At 48.4% G+C, this 22,690-nt stretch overlaps 1 protein-coding gene across 5 annotated transcripts in view; it reads right to left on the bottom strand.

Annotated features, from left to right (window-relative positions):
• Positions 1-2,031: 2,031 nt before the first annotated feature.
• The window catches only part of LOC139767469 (uncharacterized), a 192,336-nt gene continuing 171,677 nt past the window's right edge, over positions 2,032-22,690 (bottom strand). For 2 of the 5 annotated variants that reach the window (XM_071696882.1, XM_071696884.1), the window contains 10 exons: positions 21,767-21,875; positions 21,081-21,596; positions 20,500-20,814; positions 18,503-20,320; positions 18,142-18,270; positions 9,729-10,523; positions 8,014-8,970; positions 5,570-5,713; positions 4,161-4,301; positions 2,032-2,291 (listed from right to left, as the gene is read on the bottom strand). In XM_071696882.1, coding sequence (XP_071552983.1) covers positions 2,047-2,291; positions 4,161-4,301; positions 5,570-5,713; positions 8,014-8,970; positions 9,729-10,523; positions 18,142-18,270; positions 18,503-20,320; positions 20,500-20,814; positions 21,081-21,596; positions 21,767-21,875 — 5,169 coding nt within the window. In that variant the 3' untranslated portion in view covers positions 2,032-2,046. The remainder of the gene's footprint in view (positions 2,292-4,160; positions 4,302-5,569; positions 5,714-8,013; positions 8,971-9,728; positions 10,524-18,141; positions 18,271-18,502; positions 20,321-20,499; positions 20,815-21,080; positions 21,597-21,766; positions 21,876-22,690) is intronic. The other 3 variants (XM_071696883.1, XM_071696885.1, XM_071696886.1) reach the window with 3 other exon arrangements.

The following is a 22,690-nucleotide window of genomic DNA, read 5'->3' as shown; positions in this document are numbered from 1 at the left end:
ACTGGCTATGTATCTAAGCTGGCTATGTATCTAAGCTGGCTATGTATCTAAGCTGGCTATGTATCTAAGCTGGCTATGTATCTAAGCTGGCTATGTATCTAAGCTGGGTATGTATCTAAACTGGCTATGTATCTAAGCTGGCTATGTATCTAAGCTGGGTATGTATCTAAACTGGCTATGTATCTAAGCTGGGTATGTATCTAAACTGGCTATGTATCTAAGCTGGGTATGTATCTAAACTGGCTATGTATCTAAGCTGGCTATGTATCTAAGCTGGGTATGTATCTAAACTGGCTATGTATCTAAGCTGGCTATGTATCTAAGCTGGGTATGTATCTAAACTGGCTATGTATCTAAGCTGGCTATGTATCTAAGCTGGCTATGTATCTAAGCTGGCTATGTATCTAAGCTGGCTATGTATCTAAGCTGGCTATGTATCTAAGCTGGCTATGTATCTAAGCTGGCTATGTATCTAAGCTGGCTATGTATCTAAGCTGGCTATGTATCTAAGCTGGGTATGTATCTAAACTGGCTATGTATCTAAGCTGGGTATGTATCTAAACTGGCTATGTATCTAAGCTGGCTATGTATCTAAGCTGGCTATGTATCTAAGCTGGCTATGTATCTAAGCTGGCTATGTATCTAAGCTGGGTATGTATCTAAACTGGCTATGTATCTAAGCTGGCTATGTATCTAAGCTGGGTATGTATCTAAACTGGCTATGTATCTAAGCTGGCTATGTATCTAAGCTGGCTATGTATCTAAGCTGGCTATGTATCTAAGCTGGCTATGTATCTAAGCTGGCTATGTATCTAAGCTGGCTATGTATCTAAGCTGGCTATGTATCTAAGCTGGCTATGTATCTAAGCTGGCTATGTATCTAAGCTGGCTATGTATCTAAGCTGGCTATGTATCTAAGCTGGCTATGTATCTAAGCTGGCTATGTATCTAAGCTGGGTATGTATCTAAACTGGCTATGTATCTAAGCTGGCTATGTATCTAAGCTGGCTATGTATCTAAGCTGGCTATGTATCTAAGCTGGCTATGTATCTAAGCTGGGTATGTATCTAAACTGGCTATGTATCTAAGCTGGCTATGTATCTAAGCTGGGTATGTATCTAAACTGGCTATGTATCTAAGCTGGCTATGTATCTAAGCTGGCTATGTATCTAAGCTGGCTATGTATCTAAGCTGGGTATGTATCTAAACTGGCTATGTATCTAAGCTGGCTATGTATCTAAGCTGGGTATGTATCTAAACTGGCTATGTATCTAAGCTGGGTATGTATCTAAACTGGCTATGTATCTAAGCTGGCTATGTATCTAAGCTGGGTATGTATCTAAACTGGCTATGTATCTAAGCTGGCTATGTATCTAAGCTGGGTATGTATCCAAGCTGGGTATGTACCTAAGCTGGGTATGTATCTAAACTGGCTATGTATCTAAGCTGGCTATGTATCTAAGCTGGCTATGTATCTAAGCTGGCTATGTATCTAAGCTGGGTATGTATCTAAACTGGCTATGTATCTAAGCTGGCTATGTATCTAAGCTGGGTATGTATCTAAACTGGCTATGTATCCAAGCTGGGTATGTACCTAAGCTGGGTATGTATCTAAACTGGCTATGTATCTAAGCTGGCTATGTATCTAAGCTGGCTATGTATCTAAGCTGGCTATGTATCTAAGCTGGCTATGTATCTAAACTGGCTATGTATCTAAGCTGGCTATGTATCTAAGCTGGCTATGTATCTAAGCTGCTTATATGCTGTACTGATCATTCGTACAAGGTTAATACCTACGCTGTTACCACAATTGTACTCTATATCATAATGGAGGTAATGTACTTACGTATCTAATGACTCTATTAATACAGTTAGAAACATTCACACATGCTGGCAGTGGGAAGCAAGACCAGTAGTAATGGCAACACGCAACATTTCATGAGTCGTCTCTCAATATTGAGAGAGTTAGGAAGTGTCAAGTCTTTGGGGGAGGAAGTCCCCCAGCAGTCATGTGGTCCCCACAATGACCCCCCCAACATGAGGTGCCTATGTCCCCCACAGTGGGTCCCCTGAGATGGATGATCCTAGATTACCTGTGGTGGGGAGGGGGAAGCACCTGTGGCTCGGGTCCCCTGTGTAACCAGGTGGGCAGGAGCACCTGGGGGTGTGGCCGAAGGCGCGGCAGTCAGCGTCCAGCCCACACGCACTCGTCATCACGCACGGGTTCGTGCAGTGGCCAGAGATACACGCCTCAGCCGGGGTGCAGTCCTGGTCGCGCTCACATCCTGACTCTGTGAGAGGCACAAAGGGCTCTCAGAGCAACTTCCCAGCGGAACCTCTCCTGCTTATCTCCCACCTCGACTACTGGGGCCGCTTTTGGTCGTACACACGAGGCAGGTGTACACACCCGACCTCAGGCTTCTCATGAAGGACTAGGAGTGGTGGCAATGTGTCTGTCTGTAATGGTTGTGTCCCCAGGTGTCGTCGTCATACACCTGTGTGTGTCTGGGCGGGATGTGTACAGTGGAGCGCGTCAAGATCCCAAACGAAAACGTGTTCAGGGTGGTTCTAGTTCAGTGTACAAGGGGGTGAGATGCTCCGTCAAACCCGTCATCCGCCTACCTTCCCTCACCAAGTGGAGAGATATATTCAGTTCGTTATACACAGTGTCTCTCTCTCTGTAGTGTCTCCCAGTATCGTATTTCTCAGTGGTAGTGTCTCTATGAGGTGGAGTAAGTTGGCATTTCACATGAAGTGGAACAATGTCAGTTGTTGTAACCCTCTCATGTTCCCTCTGGTTGTGAATGACCTCTCATGTTCCCTGTGGTTGTGAATGACCTCTCATGTTCCCTCTGGTTTTGAATGACCTCTCATGTTCCCTCTGGTTGTGAATGACCTCTCATGTCCCCTCTGGTTGTGAATGACCTCTCATGTTCCCTCTGGTTGTGAATTAGTCTATAACAAAATTCCCAAGACGACTTAACGGCCACCGGAGATGAAGTTATAACCCGTGTTGAATCCTGCACGTCATTCATGGGTCAACACATGACAATATGTCATCATAACATGACTGGTATATAAGACGGGGCGGCTTCCCACGAGTCGGGTGTATAATTCATCTCAGTGCCACTACTTGTGTTTCATTATAGTGATGATAACAACCCCGCTGGTCAGTACATGTACTGCGTCTTGCTGTCGTCTCGTGTCTTAGCTACATATTAATAATAAGGCTACAGTGAGTATTTCTATTCCATACTATTACAAGTCAGATTAAAAAGCTGTGTCGTGCCACAAGATGCGTTGGGCAGCATGTCAAAGGTGAGGTGGGTTACCAGAGGTGGTTAGGTAGTACATCATTACAGCCAATTAAAGGACTCAACTCATAGTACCACTGTTAAGTATATTATAGCAAGAGTTGGTCAAGGTAGGTGTGTGTATATAGTCAGCATGGCCAAGTACATATAAGTAAGTGCACTACATAACACAGATTACAGTATGATACACTACAAAGTGCACAATGTATATATCTAAGTTACAGCAAACTACTGCGTCCTTACTTCATATAAAAGGATGTTGTGAGTATATCAAAAGCTACATACCAAAGACGGTACAGCAATACTACAAAAGTTACAACATGAACAACTGGGTTATGGGTTGGAGGAGAGCAAAAACGTCAGATGGTGAGGGTAAGGGAGGAGGTTGTTAAGAAAAAGAGGAGAGGGGGGGTTCAGAGGAGGAGCGGGGGGGAGGGGAGTTAAGTTTGGTCAGCAGAGAGTGGCTGGGGGCGGGAGAAAGGGGGGGGTTGAGGAGCACATGGAGGCAGGGCCAAGGGGGGGACGTCGGTGGCGATGGCAGGGATAATTCTGATGTTCATTAATAATTCTTGATGTTATTCTGATGTTCATTAATAATTCTTGACGTTATTTTGGGTGAATTCTACGTGGCCGGGCCTGGCCGGGGTTAATAACGCTCGAGTGGGAGGTTAATGATTCGTGGTGTATTATTTCTTGGGAGCAGCTCTTGGTTAGTCTTGCCCATTTGTTTAATGAGTTATTATCAAACCACACGATGCTGGTGGTGATGGTGGGGGAGGGAGAACGTAATGGTGGCGACATGACGTTAGCACAGCGGCCAGACTTGCTGTACGACACAGACCGTACCTGAGATGCAGAAGGGGATGTGATCGCGAACTTCGCATCTCTCAGACGCATCACATGGGTTCCTCTCCTGGCACGGAGACCGGCAATCCTTGTTGTAGCAGGCCGAGTCAGTCGGGCAGTCGGTGTTGCTGCGACAACCGACTGTGTGCCGCGCACGCACGCACGCAGGAGGAAAGGATGTTAGGCGGGTTGGGACGAGAGAGAGACAGAGGGATGGATGTCTGACATGGTGGACTCTATAAAGGGGATGGAAGTCCCTTCCATAGTACGAGTTGTCACAAGAGGAGGGGCATAAAGAAACACGTTTCAATAATGGAAAAAATAATAAAAAACAGGTTAAAGAGAAGTTGTGGTGCTGGCTACAACCAGCACCCCATTGTGGCTACAGGACTAATGAAGACGCCAGCAGTGATGTGGATCACTTCCCCAGCGAGAGATGGAAGACCTACTACAGGGACAAAGGTTCTACATGAAGAGGAAGTACTGGTAGGGAGGTTCATGTACACTGTCCCTTGAATAAAGAGAACATGGTATCCCTTCAGTCAATACAATAACCATGTTCTCCCTCCAATGTTTATAGAACAGGCTTGTTCTCCCTCCAGTAAAGACGGACGACCAACATGTCCCTACAGTTAAAAAGACAACAAAGCAGTCACTCCAATAACCAGTAATTATAACGGCACAATTACGACACTCCTTAACTACAGAACAGGCATGATGTCTCTTTAGTAAAGAGAGCAAGCATGGTGTCCCCCAGCAGAGAGGTACATACACTGCTTCCCCTTCAATGCTGGGGGACACCATTCAGTTCCTTCGGTAGGAGGACCCAATCCTGTCCCATGACTAGAGTGGAGTTACTTTGTTGACCTTCTTAACTTGAGGTAAACCATGTTCTCACAAAGATGATGATGGAGATAACCCGTGACACTTCATTCCAGTTGGCATGGATGATGTCCCCACACTTACGTAGCGAGGACACCAGCCTACGTAAGGGGCCACCTCCTCGATGATGTAAACAGAGAGAGCAAACACATTGTACACCATGGAAGTTTCTACACATGTACACAGTCATGGCTGAAAGAGGAGCAGGAGCGTGCCAACTCACACACAGGAAAGCCAAAGAACAAACGGTGTAGCACACTGTGCCTCACATACATGAACAAATACATCAAATCACAAGTGTGCCTCACGTCACAAAGGAAAGAGGCCAGCCATAATCTCACATACAGGGGGGAAAAGGATACGCGTCTTTCATTCAACACAAGATAACTGCCCTCCACGTTGACCACATACTATCCTCTGTACTGAACAATGAAGACACATCATCCTACACACAGACTGGTGGCCAGACTCGGTCCTTCACACAGGAGAGTGGCCAGACCAGCGAAACTCTGTGCAGTACTACTCACCAGCGATGCAAGTGGCCCTCTGGTTCTCCACCTTACAGTCCTCCTTGGCCGTGCACGGGTTGCGAGCCACACAAGGGTTCAGACACTTGTTATTGATGCACGCCTGGCTCGTGGGACACTCTGAATCGTCCCGACATCCGACAGCTGCTTGTCCAGGACGCACGGGAGACATCCACCACGACGCGGGAGGAGGAGGAGAGGGGGAGGAGCAGGAGGAAGGTGGGGGGGAGGGAGAAGAAACATTACAACGGGGAGCTAAGGTGGAGACTATGGGTCGGGGAGACTGGTGCTGGCCGTGGAACTCACTCCCAAATGGAGATAAAAACAAATGATATGGATGGGAGAAATTCACGATCGATTCTTAATAAAACATGTGTTCACAACCAACACCTTCCTCAGACCTACATAGTCTCATGTATGTAGACAGTTTTGATTGAGTCAAACTTGAAAATATATAACAGATCACACATGGGAACCCACGAGCGAGCAGACTCTGGCAATATATCAAGATATAATTCACAATTAAAGATATAGAATTTAGTGGTGTCATTCGTGATAAAGTAAACAATACAATCAGGATCTGAACTTGTTTCAACTCTGGCATTTCATTGTAAGTGTTGATCTAGTACTTCTGTTTTGCTGTACTGAGTGAAGGACGGGATTATAAGTAAGTATATCCTGACATCTACTAATAAGACAATGGAAAATACAACCACTCGCGAGCTGCGTGTACGATCTCTTGTTCCAGGATTCTAATCCTATAGTGTACTGGAGGTAATACTAATCAACACATTATCACCAAATCTACTGGCCTAATCCCCATAGTAAAGCAGGCTACTTTGATTCTATATATAGGCAGGTTGTCCATCGATTCTAATGCTGTTTTAGAAAATGGGACAAGGTATGTCACTGGCCACCCTAGGGGAAATGTTTGTTATAGACACCTGAAACATGTTGAAGCATATGTTTCTGTCCCTGTAAAGAAATAACAATAAAACAACGACTAACACATAAAACAAAAACAAATGCAAGCATACAACAACAACAAACACAGCATGCTCGAGCAAACATATATATATCATGCACCAGACCTCACCAAGAGAATATACACAAGACGAACAATTAGATAAATTAATGAGGTAAACTATTACGGTAAACCACTAGGGTAAACCTATACCATGAGAGCTCTAAGGTGTACCTGTGGATTGAATGACCCCATGAAGATGGCCATTATGAGTAGACAACCCACGAAGGTAAAGGATCCAAGTGCTTCCCATTGGGTCACCTCTGAGTGGTCAACCGTAAATGTGAGTTAGCTGCACCAATACAAGCCAACGCAAACACGTGAAATACTAACACAAGAGGCGCGTTCAAATGGTTAGCATCAACACAGGCCACATTACATACACAATACAGCCTTTATATATATATATATATATATATATATATATATATATATATATATATATATATATATATATATATATATATATAATTCTTTTTTCCGCACTGGCGAAGCAAATTCCATCATTCATGGGTTAATAAGCAAATAATAAGCTCAATTAAAAACAAAGCCAACAGATCAACAAGGCTGTAAGACAGGAGAGGAATTACAGAAGCAATTTTCTTAAAAAAGCAGAGCAACATTTCTTTTTTCTAAGCGTTTTTTTTTTTCCCCGTTTCTCCGAGGGGAAAACACACACACACACACACACAAACACAGACACACACACACGGCGACACATGGCAAAGCAGACAGACATAGAAGGCCGAGACAGCACGACATAAGTTGACGTCACACGCTAACACACAGACACCACAAACAGTAGTAGTAGTAGTAGTAGTATTGTGTTTATGATGGGGTCTGTAGGGTAATTACATAGTTATTTGTGAGAGAAAAGCTTCACCTTAGGGAGGAGGGAGGGGGGGCAGAAGGGGGGGTGGGTGTTGGGATGTAGTACAGGACGCTTGGCGTAAAGACAAGGTGAAGACACTGTCGGACCCCAGGTGGCACAAGTGGCGCGTGGAAGATTACATGTTTTTCTCGCGTCCTCAACACCTGCATGTCTTACATGATGCGTCCACCACCGTGAGTGCCCGGAGATCCCTCAGCGTCCAGCAGAAAAACGAAATCCTTTTTTTTTTTTTTGGTTTTGTTTCTTTCTTCACCAATGAATTATGTATAGGGCCAAAAAAGACTTCCAGAAGCGACACATCAAGGGGCGAGGTGGCTGCTCAACCTCTTGTCACCGGATGAGAGATGATGTCTAAAGTACGAGAGCAATACTTGATGAGGCTCGAGAAAAGAAAATATGATGAGGATTCTCAAGTGTTCTTCTCTCAACCGCTGAGCAAGAACTCGGCATGAGGGGACCCGCCCACCAAACCAAGCGGTCTCAAAGCTCAACAAAAAAAAGGGGGAGGAGGTGTTGGGGCAAAGTTACCTTGGGGACATCGGGAGCCTAGTGGGGACCCCGTGGGACACTGACATGTTACCCTGTGACTGATCACTTGGCATATGAACCCACTACCACAAGGACTGGTCATCTTACACGGGTCTCTGCACCGCTTCTCCATGCATGCCAGGTTCCTGGGACATTCGGAACTACTGGTGCAAGTCTTGGGGATGGGAGACAAGGTTTTGGGCACCGAGGGAACAGGGGTTGACGTGGCGGAGTCTGGCAGGGTAGGAGGAGGGGTGTAGTAGGATGTGGTGGTGGATGGAGGTGTTGGTGTCGCCGGCGGGTTCACAGATGCCGTGGGGTGTGTCGCGCTCGGTGTAGGAGTGGAGTGTGTCGAGTCTTGGGTGGTTATGGGACGTTTAATGACCACAACCGGTGGTTTGGTGGGGGTCAAAGGTCTCGTAGTATAGTGCGTCTGTGATGACGTGGTCGAGGGCACTCGAGACGGGTGTCCGGACGAGACATCAACAGGTCTTGGGGTGGCTGGGGTTACAGGACGAGGTGACTGGGGCTCTGGGGTTGTGAAGAATGGGGTTAGGGCTGAGGTGGTGTAGGAAGGGGGACGACTCGCTCCAGCAGAACCGGTGGTATGGGGTTTGCCGGCGAGACCCACGGACTTGGTGGGTTCTTTGGGTATGAGAGTTTTGCCGAGGTCCTGTGGTGTTGTGGTAGTGGGTTGTAACGTTTTGGTGGAATCGTCACAGTCTATCTGGACCTGGCCATAGGCGCCTCGAGAGACGGAACAATCGAGTGTCCCACAGGCATCCAGACAGGGGTTTGTGCAGCGACCCCGGAGACACAAGTGTGTGTGTGTGCCGCAGTCAGCATCACTGCGGCACGCCGCCGAGGAGGGCCTGGTGGTGGTGGTGGTAGTAGTGGTGGTTGTGGTGGTGGTTGTGGTGGTGGGAGTGGTAGTAGAAGGGATGGTAGTATCGATGTCTGTGGACACATGCAAAATATGGAGAAAAAAAAAATGTGAATATATAAATTACAGGGTAACAAATGAAGGGCTAAATCTATGTTTCATGTTCTCAAGTTTTTTTTTGTGACAACAGTATATACTGAAGAGCTAGGGTCTATGAGTCAGTCTCCGTCAACTACTATAATGGGGTAGTTAGGATATGGTCCATCTTAACCTGGTCTTTGTGATGTACTCTCTCTCTCTCTCTCTGGAATGTTCAGTAAGTAAATTAGAAGCAAATTAATCCAATTTTTCAGTGTGAGTGAATGAGTTGACTTGCATATGAACATTCACTTGATTAATTCAAAAGATGTATATTAGCAAACAAGTTTCTAGAACGTGAGTATATAAATAAATATATATCTATCATATATATATATAGATCTTAGTCTACTCCAGAAACGTTCGGCAGAAATCAATTCTCGCTCTGATGGACCAAGGGTCAGCTGGTCAGTGACGTACCCATCGTCCGCTGATTGGTCGAGTCTCAACCAACGAGGGGGCGGTGCGCACGTCACCGAGCGCCTGAGGTGACGTCCACCAGAGAGAGAACGTCTCTGTGTCCGGCCGAATGTCCCGCGTCGGAAGTTAGTCGAGTTGGTTGGGTTGGTTGGTTGGTTGGGTTGTTTGGCTACCATAAGACTACGAGCCACTAGTGTCCACCACCGCTCAGTCGGGTTAATACACAAGTAGCAGCAGCAGGGGGAGCAGCCGCCCGTCTTGGGTGGGGATTTACCTTTGACGCAGCCCAAGTCCGGGTCGACAGTAAAACCTGGCGGGCAGAATTTACACAGTGGCCTGTGGTCCTCGACGTAGCACGGGGTGCTGCCCGGGCACCCATGCGAGGCGCACGGGTCCACACACTGGTACGAGACGCAGGCTTGGTTGGGGGCGCAACCGTCGTCCTTGAGGCAGATGGTGATGGAGGGCATGCAGTCCTTGACGCAGATGCAGACGGGACGGTGGTTCAGGACGTCGCACTCCTTCGTCGGCGGGCAGGGGCGTCCTACGGCGCACGGGTTGGCGCACCTGTTGTTGACGCAGGCCAGGTTGCTGGCGCACTGGTCGTCCTCTCGGCACTCTATGGGTCCTGTCGCACACACAAACTCTCCGACTGAGTTTATAACAAAGCCGAACTTGCATATACATGTGGCTTTGTGCTTCCTGACCTCACACATCTTATTGGCCGTACAAACGGAGGCCCCGTGCTCATCACACGGGTCAAAGCAGGAGCCGCGGGCGGCGTCGCAGGCCAGACGCTCACCGCAGTCACCGTCCCGGCGGCAGCCGCCCACAATGACTGGCTTGCTGGGCGGCCTATGGGTGACGGTGGCACAGGCGGGGTCTGGGCGGCACGCCACCTTGGGCCGCCCTACATAGCACTGCGGACAGGAGCAGACAGCCGCATGCGCCACGGTCTGACAGAGAGCACGCTCGCCGCATGCGCCCCGCAGCGTGCACGGGTCCTTACACTGTCCACTGATACAAGCGTGAGCGGGCGGGCAGTCTATGTCATGCGTGCACATAGTATCTAGCGGAGGGAGAGGAAGCAACTGTCAGCATGCATACGAAGGTCCACTAGCCATCTCTCCATCTACCACAGCCATATCACTCTACCATACACTCATCTACCCTTACTACAGCCATCTACCTCAACCATACACTCATCTATCCCTACCACAGCCATATCCCTCTTCCATACAGCCATCTACCCCTACCACAGCCATATCCCTGTACCATACAGCCATCTATCCCTACCACAGCCATATCCCTCTTCCATACACTCATCTATCCCTACCACAGCCATGTCCCTCTACCATACAGCCATCTACCCCTACCACAGCCATATCCCTCTTCCATACATCCATCTATCCCTACCACAGCCATATCCCTCTTCCATACACTCATCTACCCCTACCACAGCCATATCCCTCTTCCATACAGCCATCTATCCCTACCACAGCCATATCCCTCTTCCATACACTCATCTATCCCTACCACAGCCATATCCCTCTTCCATACACTCATTTACCCCTACCACAGCCATATCCCTCTACCATACACTCATCTACCCCTACCAGACACCCATCTACCTCTACCACACACTCATCTACCCCTACCAGACACCCATCTACCTCTACCATACACTCACCTACCCCTACCACAGCCATATCCCTCTACCATACAGCCATCTACCCCTACCACAGCCATATCCCTCTTCCATACATCCATCTATCCCTACCACAGCCATATCCCTCTTCCATACACTCATCTACCCCTACCACAGCCATATCCCTCTTCCATACAGCCATCTATCCCTACCACAGCCATATCCCTCTTCCATACACTCATCTATCCCTACCACAGCCATATCCCTCTTCCATACACTCATTTACCCCTACCACAGCCATATCCCTCTACCATACACTCATTTACCCCTACCACAGCCATATCCCTCTACCATACACTCATCTACCCCTACCAGACACCCATCTACCTCTACCACACACTCATCTACCCCTACCAGACACCCATCTACCTCTACCATACACTCACCTACCCCTACCACAGCCATATCCCTCTACCATACAGCCATCTATCCCTACCACAGCCATATCCCTCTTCCATACACCCATTTACCCCTACCACAGCCATATCCCTCTTCCATACAGCCATCTATCCCTACCACAGCCATATCCCTCTTCCATACACTCATCTACCCCTACCACAGCCATATCACTACCATACACTCATCTACCCCTACCAGACACCCATCTACCTCAACCATACACTCATCTACCCCTACCACAGCCATATCCCTCTTCCATACACCCATCTACCCCTACCACAGCCACATCCCTCTACCATACATCCATCTACCCCTACCACAGCCATATCCCTCTTCCATACAGCCATCTACCCCTACCACAGCCATATCCCTGTACCATACACCCATCTACCCCTACCAGACACCCATCTACCTCAACCATACACTCATCTACCCCTACCACAGCCACATCCCTCTACCATACACCCATCTACCCCTACCACAGCCATATCCCTCAATCCTATATCCACCTCACTACCACAGCCATATCCCTCTTCCATACAGCCATCTACCCCTACCACAGCCATATCCCTCTATCCTATATCCACCTCACTACCACAGCCATATCCCTTTTCCATACAGCAATCTACCCCTACCACAGCCACATCCCTCTTCCATACAGCCATCTACCCCTACCACAGCCATATCCCTGTACCATACAGCCATTTACCGCTACCACAGCCATATCCCTCTACCCTATATCCACCTCACTTTACCACAGCCATATCCCTGTACCATACACTCATCTACCCTTACTACAGCCATATCCCTATACCATACAGCCATCTGCCTCTACCACACACTTATCTGCATCTACCACAAAACCATATCAATCTACCATACACCTGTCTCTACCACACAACCATATATCAACCATGTAACCATACATCTCTACCATATGATCATGTCCCTCAACTATACACTACACCCACCTGCCTCTACCACATCCATCGACCATACACCCACTCGCCTCTACCAAACATTCATATCCCTCAACCATACACCCACCCGCCTCTACCACACAACCATATTACTGTACGCCCACTTGTCTCTACCACACAAACTCATCCTTCAGTCATACACCCACCTGTCTCTAACCATATAACCATACGTCACTCAACCATACACACCATCCCACAACCAACCCTCTATTAACCATACATCCATGTCTACCTCAACCATACACCCATGTGCCCCAAACACCCATGTCTTAACCATACAACCATGTGGTTGGTTCATCCATACCCTTTACGTGCTTCAACCACACATGCCTAGACTATACAAACACATGGTTCATCCATACAACCATATGCCTCACCATACACCCATGCGTCTTAACCACACACCAACCCACCTACCTTAAACACCTCCATACGCTAAAACAATACACACACACACACACACACATACATACACACACACGCGCGCGCGTCAGCCATAAACACAGACACGAGTGCATCAAACACGTACACACATGTGCCTGAACCACACAACCATGCGCCTCCACACACACACACACACGACCGTTAACATCATAGGTGTACGTCTCAACCACACGACCTGATGAGCCAGACAAGCAGGTGTATGAGTGAGAGGAATGGTACGTGTGGCTAGATGAGACACGGCCGGCATCTGGACCAACATTAGAGCAACAGATAAATGCAAGTGAGTTGGTTGGTTGGTATGTTACTACAAGGTTATACCACCTGTGTTAAAACAGCACGTTAAGGGGGACAATCATATCACATTACCCATGTAATCGGGCCTTAATGGACGGCGGATGCTAGTTAAAATGACCCGTGGGTACTAGGTCAATGCAATACAGTAAACACGCTTCTGCTAAGACGTACACACACACACACACACACATACAACACGCCTGGTCAGTAGGGGGACGAGGGAGGGAGGAACATGCTTTTCGTTAGCTACTGCGGGAAGGGGAGGGAGATGGAATCTACGTAGGACACACAGGTTGGCACGAACCAGGACACACACGAGGGGCGATGGGGACCGAGACGACACGAACCAAGAGGGAACCAGGAACGCTTAGAGGAGAGGTGACACTTGACACACACACAATATGCTTGGACGTGACATGGGAGACAGTCAGGGTGACACAGGGAGACACGTGGCCAGGGTGACAGAGCACCACGGAGACATTTAGACGTGGCCAGGGTGACACAGAACACAAGGGAGACATATAGACGTGGCCAGGGTGACACAGAACACAAGGGAGACATATAGACGTGGCCAGGGTGACACAGAACACAAGGGAGCCATATAGACGTGGCCAGGGTGACACAGAACACAAGGGAGCCATATAGACGTGGCCAGGGTGACACAGAACACAAGGGAGACATATAGACGTGGCCAGGGTGACACAAAACACAAGGGAGCCATATAGACGTGGCCAGGGTGACACAGAACACAAGGGAGACATATAGACGTGGCCAGGGTGACACAGAACACAAGGGAGACATATAGACGTGGGCAGGGTGACACAGAACACAAAGGAGACATATGGACATAGTAAGGGTGACACAGAACATGAAGATATGCAGACATGGTCAGGGTTAAGCAGGACAAAGGATATTCAAGACATGGTCAGGGTGGCACAGAACACAGGAAGCCATACATTTAGGCTGGCAGTAGGGACACTGGGACGACCTAAGCGAGACACTGAACACAGACTTGAGGTAAACGTAACACAAGAGGCTCAACCATCACCACGGGAGACACACACACACACACACACACACGCACAGGACGGCATGGAAGGGGAGACAGGGAAACACTGGATAACAAGGACACAGGGGAGGAGGAGGAGGAGAGGCGACACAATGAACGTCTGATGTTTGACAGACAAGACGGAAGGTTAGTTACTGAGGACACAACACAAGGATGACGCTTGGGACAGAACAGGGTGACAGTGGACACACAAGTGAGCAACTGATCACTCCAAAGACGGGAAACACATGACGTATGATGGCTTTAATATGGGGGATAAGGTGGCTTCAATGACTCAACACAGGAGGCAGGGTGGCGTTACAACACAACACAGGGTGACGTTACAACACAACATAGGAGGCAACGTGACGTTACAAAACATAGGAGGCAAGGTGGTTACAAAACATAGGAGGCAACGTGACGTTACAACACAACATAGGAGGCAGGGTGACGTTACAAGACAACATAGGAGGCAGGGTGGCGTTACAACACAACACAGGGTGACGTTACAACACAACATAGGAGGCAACGTGACGTTACAAAACATAGGAGGCAAGGTGGTTACAAAACATAGGAGGCAACGTGACGTTACAAGACAACATAGGAGGCAGGGTGACGTTACAACACAACATAGGAGGCAGGGTGACGTTACAACACAACATAGGAGGCAGGGTGACGTTACAACACAACATAGGAGGCAGGGTGACGTTACAACACAACATAGGAGGCAGGGTGACGTTACAACACAACATAGGAGGCAGGGTGACGTTACAACACAACATAGGAGGCAACGTGACGTTACAACACAACATAGGAGGCAAGGTAACGTTACAACACAACATAGGAGGCAGGGTGACGTTACAACACAACATAGGAGGCAGGGTGACGTTACAACACAACATAGGAGGCAGGGTGACGTTACAACACAACATAGGAGGCAACGTGACGTTACAACACAACATAGGAGGCAACGTGACGTTACAACACAACATAGGAGGCAAGGTGACGTTACAACACAACATAGGAGGCAACGTGACGTTACAACACAACATAGGAGGCAGGGTGACGTTACAACACAACATAGGAGGCAGGGTGACGTTACAACACAACATAGGAGGCAGGGTGACGTTACAACACAACATAGGAGGCAGGGTGACGTTACAACACAACATAGGAGGCAAGGTAACGTTACAACACAACATAGGAGGCAAGGTAACGTTACAACACAACATAGGAGGCAGGGTGACGTTACAACACAACATAGGAGGCAGGGTGACGTTACAACACAACATAGGAGGCAGGGTGACGTTACAATACAACATAGGAGGCAGGGTGACGTTACAACACAACATAGGAGGCAGGGTGACGTTACAAGACAACATAGGAGGCAACGTGATGTTACAACACAACACAGGAGGCAGGGTGACGTTACAACACAACATAGGAGGCAGGGTGACGTTACAAGACAACATAGGAGGCAACGTGATGTTACAACACAACACAGGAGGCAGGGTGACGTTACAACACAACATAGGAGGCAAGGTGACGTTACAACACAACATAGGAGGCAGGGTGACACATATGGACAAGCACTAGACAAAAGGGTGTTAATAGGACACAAGACTTTACAAGACGAGGGAACATCAAGGGCTGGACAAGGAATGTGGCAGACATGAAACAAGGCAGAGTAAGTGAGGAAGAATGAAGTAAAGATGACGAGTAAGGAGAGACAGACTGAAGTAAACAATGCGAAATATTTGGCTCAGTAAAACTCGTATTGAGGAAAAAATGTCACGAGGGACAGTTAAAAGGTGTTTGTTTATATATTGTGGTGGATGAGAGAACATGACAAAGGACAGTTTAGCTGGGTGTTTACTGGCGTGCCGGATGAGAACGGATGAGTGACGGTAATATTACGCCGGACCAGTGACAAAACGAACGTTTCCATGTATACGTGACAGCGGATGTGAACGAACGAGAGTTTACAGACATGCACTGGCGGATGAGAACGGATGTATGTTTATATACACGTAGGTGGATAAGAACGAACGAGTGTTTACAAACATGTTGGTGGATGAGAACGAACGTTTACAAGCATGTTGATGGATGAAACGAGCAAGTGTTTACAAACATGGTGGCTGGGAACGAGCAAGTGTTTACAAACGTGCTGATGGCACCAGTGTTTACAGACATGTACACATGTTTACAGCACTGTAGACTTCGTGACAGTGCTGGACGAGTGAAGATACCAGTGTGTTGTTGTTTCGATGTTTACAAATAGCTGACGTGTTTAAGAATGGCATGAAAAGGACCAAGAGACACAACAGTAGTCAGAAACATGGTAATAGACGGTTAACGTAAGCGTCTGGAGGCAAGATAAGACGAGAGGAACACAAGTACAGGTGATTATAAAGACACATCAGTGGTTGAGAACGTACGAGACAGTTAACGCATGTGCGTACACACACACACACACACACACAGTAGTTAGTGAGGATGTGGGGGGGGGGGACAAGATGCTGTGGTTGGACAGGTGACATTGGTGTTCGACTGCCGCGTGATTGGGTTGTCGAGAACCAATCGTTGCCCTGACGACTCGCTAAGGCATGAGAGATTCGGAGTGTGAAATCAGGGAGCACAAAGGAACAGAAATCGGGGAAACAGCGTGGAAAATGAGGTACTTTGTACAGAACATGGGACCTGGGGAAAAAAACAGTGTAGTACTTGGGGAAGAAAAAAAAAAAGACATGGGGAAGAAAACAGGGAGTGGCATACAGAAAATGGGATGGGGGGGGGAAACCCAAAACCTCAGGGAATATGAAAAAAGGGGAGTAAAAATAAATGACATTCAGCAATATGAACAGAATGAAAGAAAACTGTTTGCTGTTCATCCAGGCATAAAACATGTGTGACGTCACACAAGAGAAATACTAGCCAATCACAGGCAGGGATGTGGAACAGCACCTTCAGCCTATCAGAATCTATAATTACCCGCAACATTGCAGTTGACAGAATACACCACCGTCCCTGGAAAGTGTCTCCTACGTTGCCCAGGACACGGGCACAGTGGGACTGCACTGCCGAGTTCAGGTTCACTGAACATGCCACTTCGAAATGAAGTCATCAAGAACACAGAATGAACCTAGTCATCAACTGGTAGTGAGAATATGCTGGGAATCTAAACTTACTTCACTCTGCTGCTGGTCTGCTTTTAAAGGCATAGAAACATTGGCAAGAAGCTCCATCTAGAGGAAGCTCCATCTAGAGGAAGCTCCATCTAGAGGAAGCTCCATCTAGAGGAAGCTCCATCTAGAGGTATCAAATATTCCTTCAGGTATTAACGGCCAAACTGCCGTACTTCACGGCCTTTAAAAGCTCCCAGACATTCTTCTTTATGACCCAATTCAATTCCCCAAATTGGTTATCTCGTATCATAGTGGCCACTGTCTTGAACACAAGGAGGAACTGGCATTGGGTGTTAAACTTAGACATAATACCAAACCCCTTTACAGTACCCTTCAACTTGACAAATAAAATAAATTCTATAACTTCCAACATAACATTAAGTTCAGAAAGGAAACTACGAGTCAAGGGAGTGTATGGAAAGGACCAATGCCAGGGGACCTGAAGGTTCATCTGGTGGAGGAGAGGACCTTGATGGTCCGTGGCTCACCCGCCAGAGGGGAGGACCTTATCACGTGCAGGGTCCGAGTGGCTGCTATGAGGCCAAGTAACCATAGATTGACCCATCAAACCCCAACAAGTCTACGGCGCAGCAGGAGACAGCAGAAGAGCAGGGTCGGTCCACACTTACCTGGGAGGCACTCGACGTACGGGTCACCTGTCCAGCTCGAGTCCCTGCAGCGACATGTGTAGCTCCCATCTCGCTCACGCAGGCAAGATGCTGCTGACCCGCATCCCGTCTGCCTGCAGTCTCCAGTACCTGTCGTCCAGGAGCGAAAACATTGGCATCGGAGGTGAAAAAGAATCAAAGTAAAGCTGGATTCAAAAGAAACTCATAACCACTTAATTACACTTGTATCATTTAACTTAATCAAATTCATCTCGAGATCCACCAACACAACCAATTACGTGACTAACTGGTACAATACGTGTTGAGGAACACGACGCGAAGAACGAGAACACACATTTATGATGGCTGGGTTTATACTTACATTTGACCAAGGGGTCTCCATTGGGAAGATGTTTTGGGCAGTAACACTCAGCCTGTGTGGCAGAGACGTCACGACAAAGGGCGTTTTGGCCACAAGACACCAACTTGCAAGGGTCTACAAGCTCCTCCGGGCAGATGCATCCAGATTCATATGGGTCTCCCTGACAGCCAGTATTGCAGCTACAAAGGAAACTGCCAATAGTGTTGATACACTGGGCATTATTGGCACAAGGGCTGTTCTGGCATTCATTGATCTCCTTCTTGCACTCTACTTGTGGATTGCCGTAGTAGTTGGGCGGACATGAACACTCCACCTTGCGATTCACAACACGACATCGAGCGTTGGTGCCACAAATACCCTCGAGACATGGGTTCTTACATTCCCGGTCGACGCAAGTCTGCTCTCTGTCACAGTCAGTATCGCTAAGACAGTCATACTGCTCACAACCTTCCTTAGGGTTGCCGTGGAAGCCACTAAGGCAGAAGCAGAGGGGACGATGGTCGGACACACGGCAACGGGTGTTGTCGCCACACGGGCTGTCATCACACGGGTTTTCACACTTGCCATTAATGCAGCCCTGGGTGAGGAGACAGTCAGTGTTGGTGCGACATCCAGCAGCACAGACACCAGATCGGCAGAGGAAACCTTGGGAGCAGTCCTTGTCTTCACTACACTGAGGATAGCAGTAGTCATCGCTACATGTCTCGCCACAGTTGCACTGCTTAGAGGAGCTGCATTCTTTGAAGCAGAAGCTGCCTTTGCACGAACCCCGAGGGCCACATTCACGGTCAGAGGAGCACTGGCGCATGGGTGTGGTACAAGAGATGTGTGGGTTACCCACAGTGTTGGCTGAACAACTACACTGTGCCTGGTGGTTGACAACCCGACACTCTGCACACGTGCCACACACCGTGTCTCCCTCACATGGGTCACGGCACTTCCGGTTGATGCATGACTGATCCGAGGGACAGGTCGAGTCTGAGCGGCAACCAATAATACACAAACGACCTACACAGATGTTGCCCACACCACACTGGGTGTCGGAGTTACAGATCTCCTTACAAACCCCACCAACACAACGCTCATTATCGAAGCACGTCTGGTCGTTCTTGCAGAGGAGACGACACGTCCCCGAGAAGCAAGTCATATCGTCAGGGCAGTTACGGTCGCTCGTACAGGAGGTAATTGGGAACCGACAGTTGACATAGGGATCCCCAACCAGATTCTCTGGGCAGGAACACTGAACGTTATGACCCAGCACACTGCAGACAGCATTCCCGCCGCAGGCTGTGGGCGAGCCACACGGGTCGATACACTTATTGTTGACACATGCTTGACTTGAAGGGCATTCCACGTCGGAGCGACAGCCTATAACACAGATAAGCTGGTTACAAATGTCTCCAGAGCGACAGTCGTCATCGCGGCGACAAGTTGGGCGACAAATGGAGTCTTCACACTGCTCGTTGTCCAGACAGTTGGAAGACGAGGAGCAGATGGCCATGCACGTGCTGGAGCTGCATACAAACCCTGAGGAGCAGTCGGAGTTGATGTTACAAGTGATGGGTTTCCTGGAGCAGGCCACGTTGGGGCTTGGGTTAGGGATGAAGCCCTGCGGGCATGCACACTGAGCCCGGTGGTTCACGACGGAACACACGGCATTGGGGCCGCACACGGCCGAGGCGCCACAGGGGTTGGTACAGCGGTTGCTCAGGCAGGCCTGGTTGGCGGTGCAGTCCTCATTGGCACGGCAGCCAATCATACAGATATTGTTGAGGCAGATGTGGCCCAGGAAGCAGTCGTTGTCCAGGCGACAAGTCACTGCACAGGGAAGACAATCCAACATCAGGGTCACATTTCAGGTCATACATATGAAGACAACGATGCTGTTATTAATCTTTGGTAAATGGCATGATTATCACGACCTTTCCCTACATCAACATGAACCAGAAATGAAGCATGAACTCTACGTCAAGAACATTGTACGACAGCATACTCACACATGCAGGATCCACTGATGCACTTCTCATTCTGGGCACAGGCACTGTCCCCTGTACAAGCTGGGTTACAGACGCCATTATTGCAGAGGAACCCGGCTGGGCAGTCGCTGTTCCTCTGACAGGCTGTGGGAATCCTGTAACACTCGATGTCTGCCTTGCCGGTGAAGCCAGGAGGGCAGGAACACACCTGCTTGTGGTTGACCATATTGCAAATAGAGTTCAAGCCACACGACAACTCCTCGTCACACAGGTTGGTGCACTGACCTCGCTTGCAGGCCTCCGTCAGTCCACACTCGCGGTCACTCTGACATGGCGCTGCCCATGGAAGAGGTATAGCATTAACAAAAAGAGAGATACCAATGAAAAATATTCATGATCACCAAATATACTAATAACATGCAACAGAAACGTCCCATACTGGAAAACACGCAACAGAAGAGCCGGTATATTTTGTGCTTTATCCTCCAACGTGAGACTTTCCTGTTACATTTACCAGTGTGTGTTGTTACGCTTTCCGGATCATAACCAATATATTCTACAAACTTGACCACAGAGAACTACGGTGGCGCACGGTTACTCACGTCTGCAGAGTCCACCGTCACAGATGGTGTTGGAGGGACAGTCAGCATTGAGTCGGCAGGTAATCTCCTGTGGTCGACACCCAGTTACAAGGTCGGTGGCATCTCCTTCGTAACCCTCAATGCACGTGCAGACGGCGCGGTGGTTGACGGCGCCACAGTCAGAGTTGGGGCCACAGAGAGATCCTTCACAGACATCCTTACACTTGGGCACGTTGTCTTCCTCGCCACAGTAGGCAGAGGCTGGGCAGTCCGAGTTAACAAGGCAATCAACTGGTTGTTTACAGCCTTCGTTGTAAGCGTCGCCCACTGTGCCAGGGGGACAGATGCACTTGTAGTTGCCTCGGAAGTTGTGGCAGCTGGCACCTGCCCCACACGGTTTCTGAGTACAGAAGTCAATAGGTTTGCAGCCCTTGAGGGGATCGCCCTGGAACCCATCGCGACAGAAGCACACGGCCTTGTGGTTCTCGGAGACGCACAGAGCATTGTCGCCACACTGGTTGTTGACCCGACAGGCAACTGTGGGTGATGACACATTCACGTTACTTATTACCCACAAAGATAATCATCATGACATTCACATACAATCTAAATCATCTCTGGGTATAACGTCATGGATAAGGACGAGTCAGGTTTCCTTTAGGCGCTGGCAGAAGCCCAGCCCACCAGAGACTACAAGTAGGACTCACCTTTGCACATGTAGTTGTCGCAACGTTCGTTCTGGCGACACTCCTCGTCCCTCTCGCATTCGATCTTCCTGCAGCCAACTCGCTCGTCCATCGGGTCGCCAAAGTAACCCTACCAATAAAAACATGTTAGTCTCTCCCCTTCAGGTGTTCCACTGTATGGGACTCGACGTTTACAATGCACATGACATCCATGCTAGTCAATTCTATAAATCAAATCTCCTGCTTCAGTTATATGTAGTACTTCGTTCCTGCCCCGGCAGAGACTTGTCATTACAAGTCTCTTGCAGCACAAAGAAAGCTGGACACGTCCACCAGTCTGGACCACAAGTCATTACGTGTAGTGATACAGTGTGCAAAAACATGTGCTGGACAAATGAGTGGTTGATGTTCAGTGTTTTCGTTAACGTATTCGCAACGTGGGGGTGAAGGGTCTTGAGATATGATGAACTGATGTTTGAAGTCATGAATGATGTCCAAAGCAGAAGACACGAGTGTTACCCGTGTCTGTCTAGGGAGAGTGGTTTCAAATGGGTGTGCGAGTGGTGGGGTGGTGTTTAGGATAGAGCTGGGAGGTTAGCTGTTTAGTGCTTGTTGAGTTTCTGTGTAAGCGTGTGTGATTCTGTCTTTGTTGTTGTCTTCTGCTGGAGTGGGATATCTGTCAGTAAATGCTGATGATATGTAAGGCAGGGTTAAACCTTTGATTACCACTCAGGGTTGGTGGCTATTTATAGTGTGGTTTGGGTGGGAGGGGGGCAAATTCAGCTGCAAATAACTGAGCTCCAAGCAGGATGAGGAGGGATTTAAACTGGGGTCATTGTTCTACTGTGGAGATGTCAAACGTTACGTGGTTGAAAAAAAAGTGTTCAAAGAAAATGAATACTTCAGTTATGAACATTGGCATCTTTCATGAACACTGAACGAGTG

This window comes from Panulirus ornatus, chromosome 61 (genome assembly GCF_036320965.1).
Source record: "Panulirus ornatus isolate Po-2019 chromosome 61, ASM3632096v1, whole genome shotgun sequence".
Taxonomy (NCBI): Eukaryota; Metazoa; Arthropoda; class Malacostraca; order Decapoda; family Palinuridae; genus Panulirus; species Panulirus ornatus.
The sequence above is the reverse complement of the archived record's forward strand: the minus strand, read 5'-3'. Positions and strand labels throughout refer to the sequence as shown.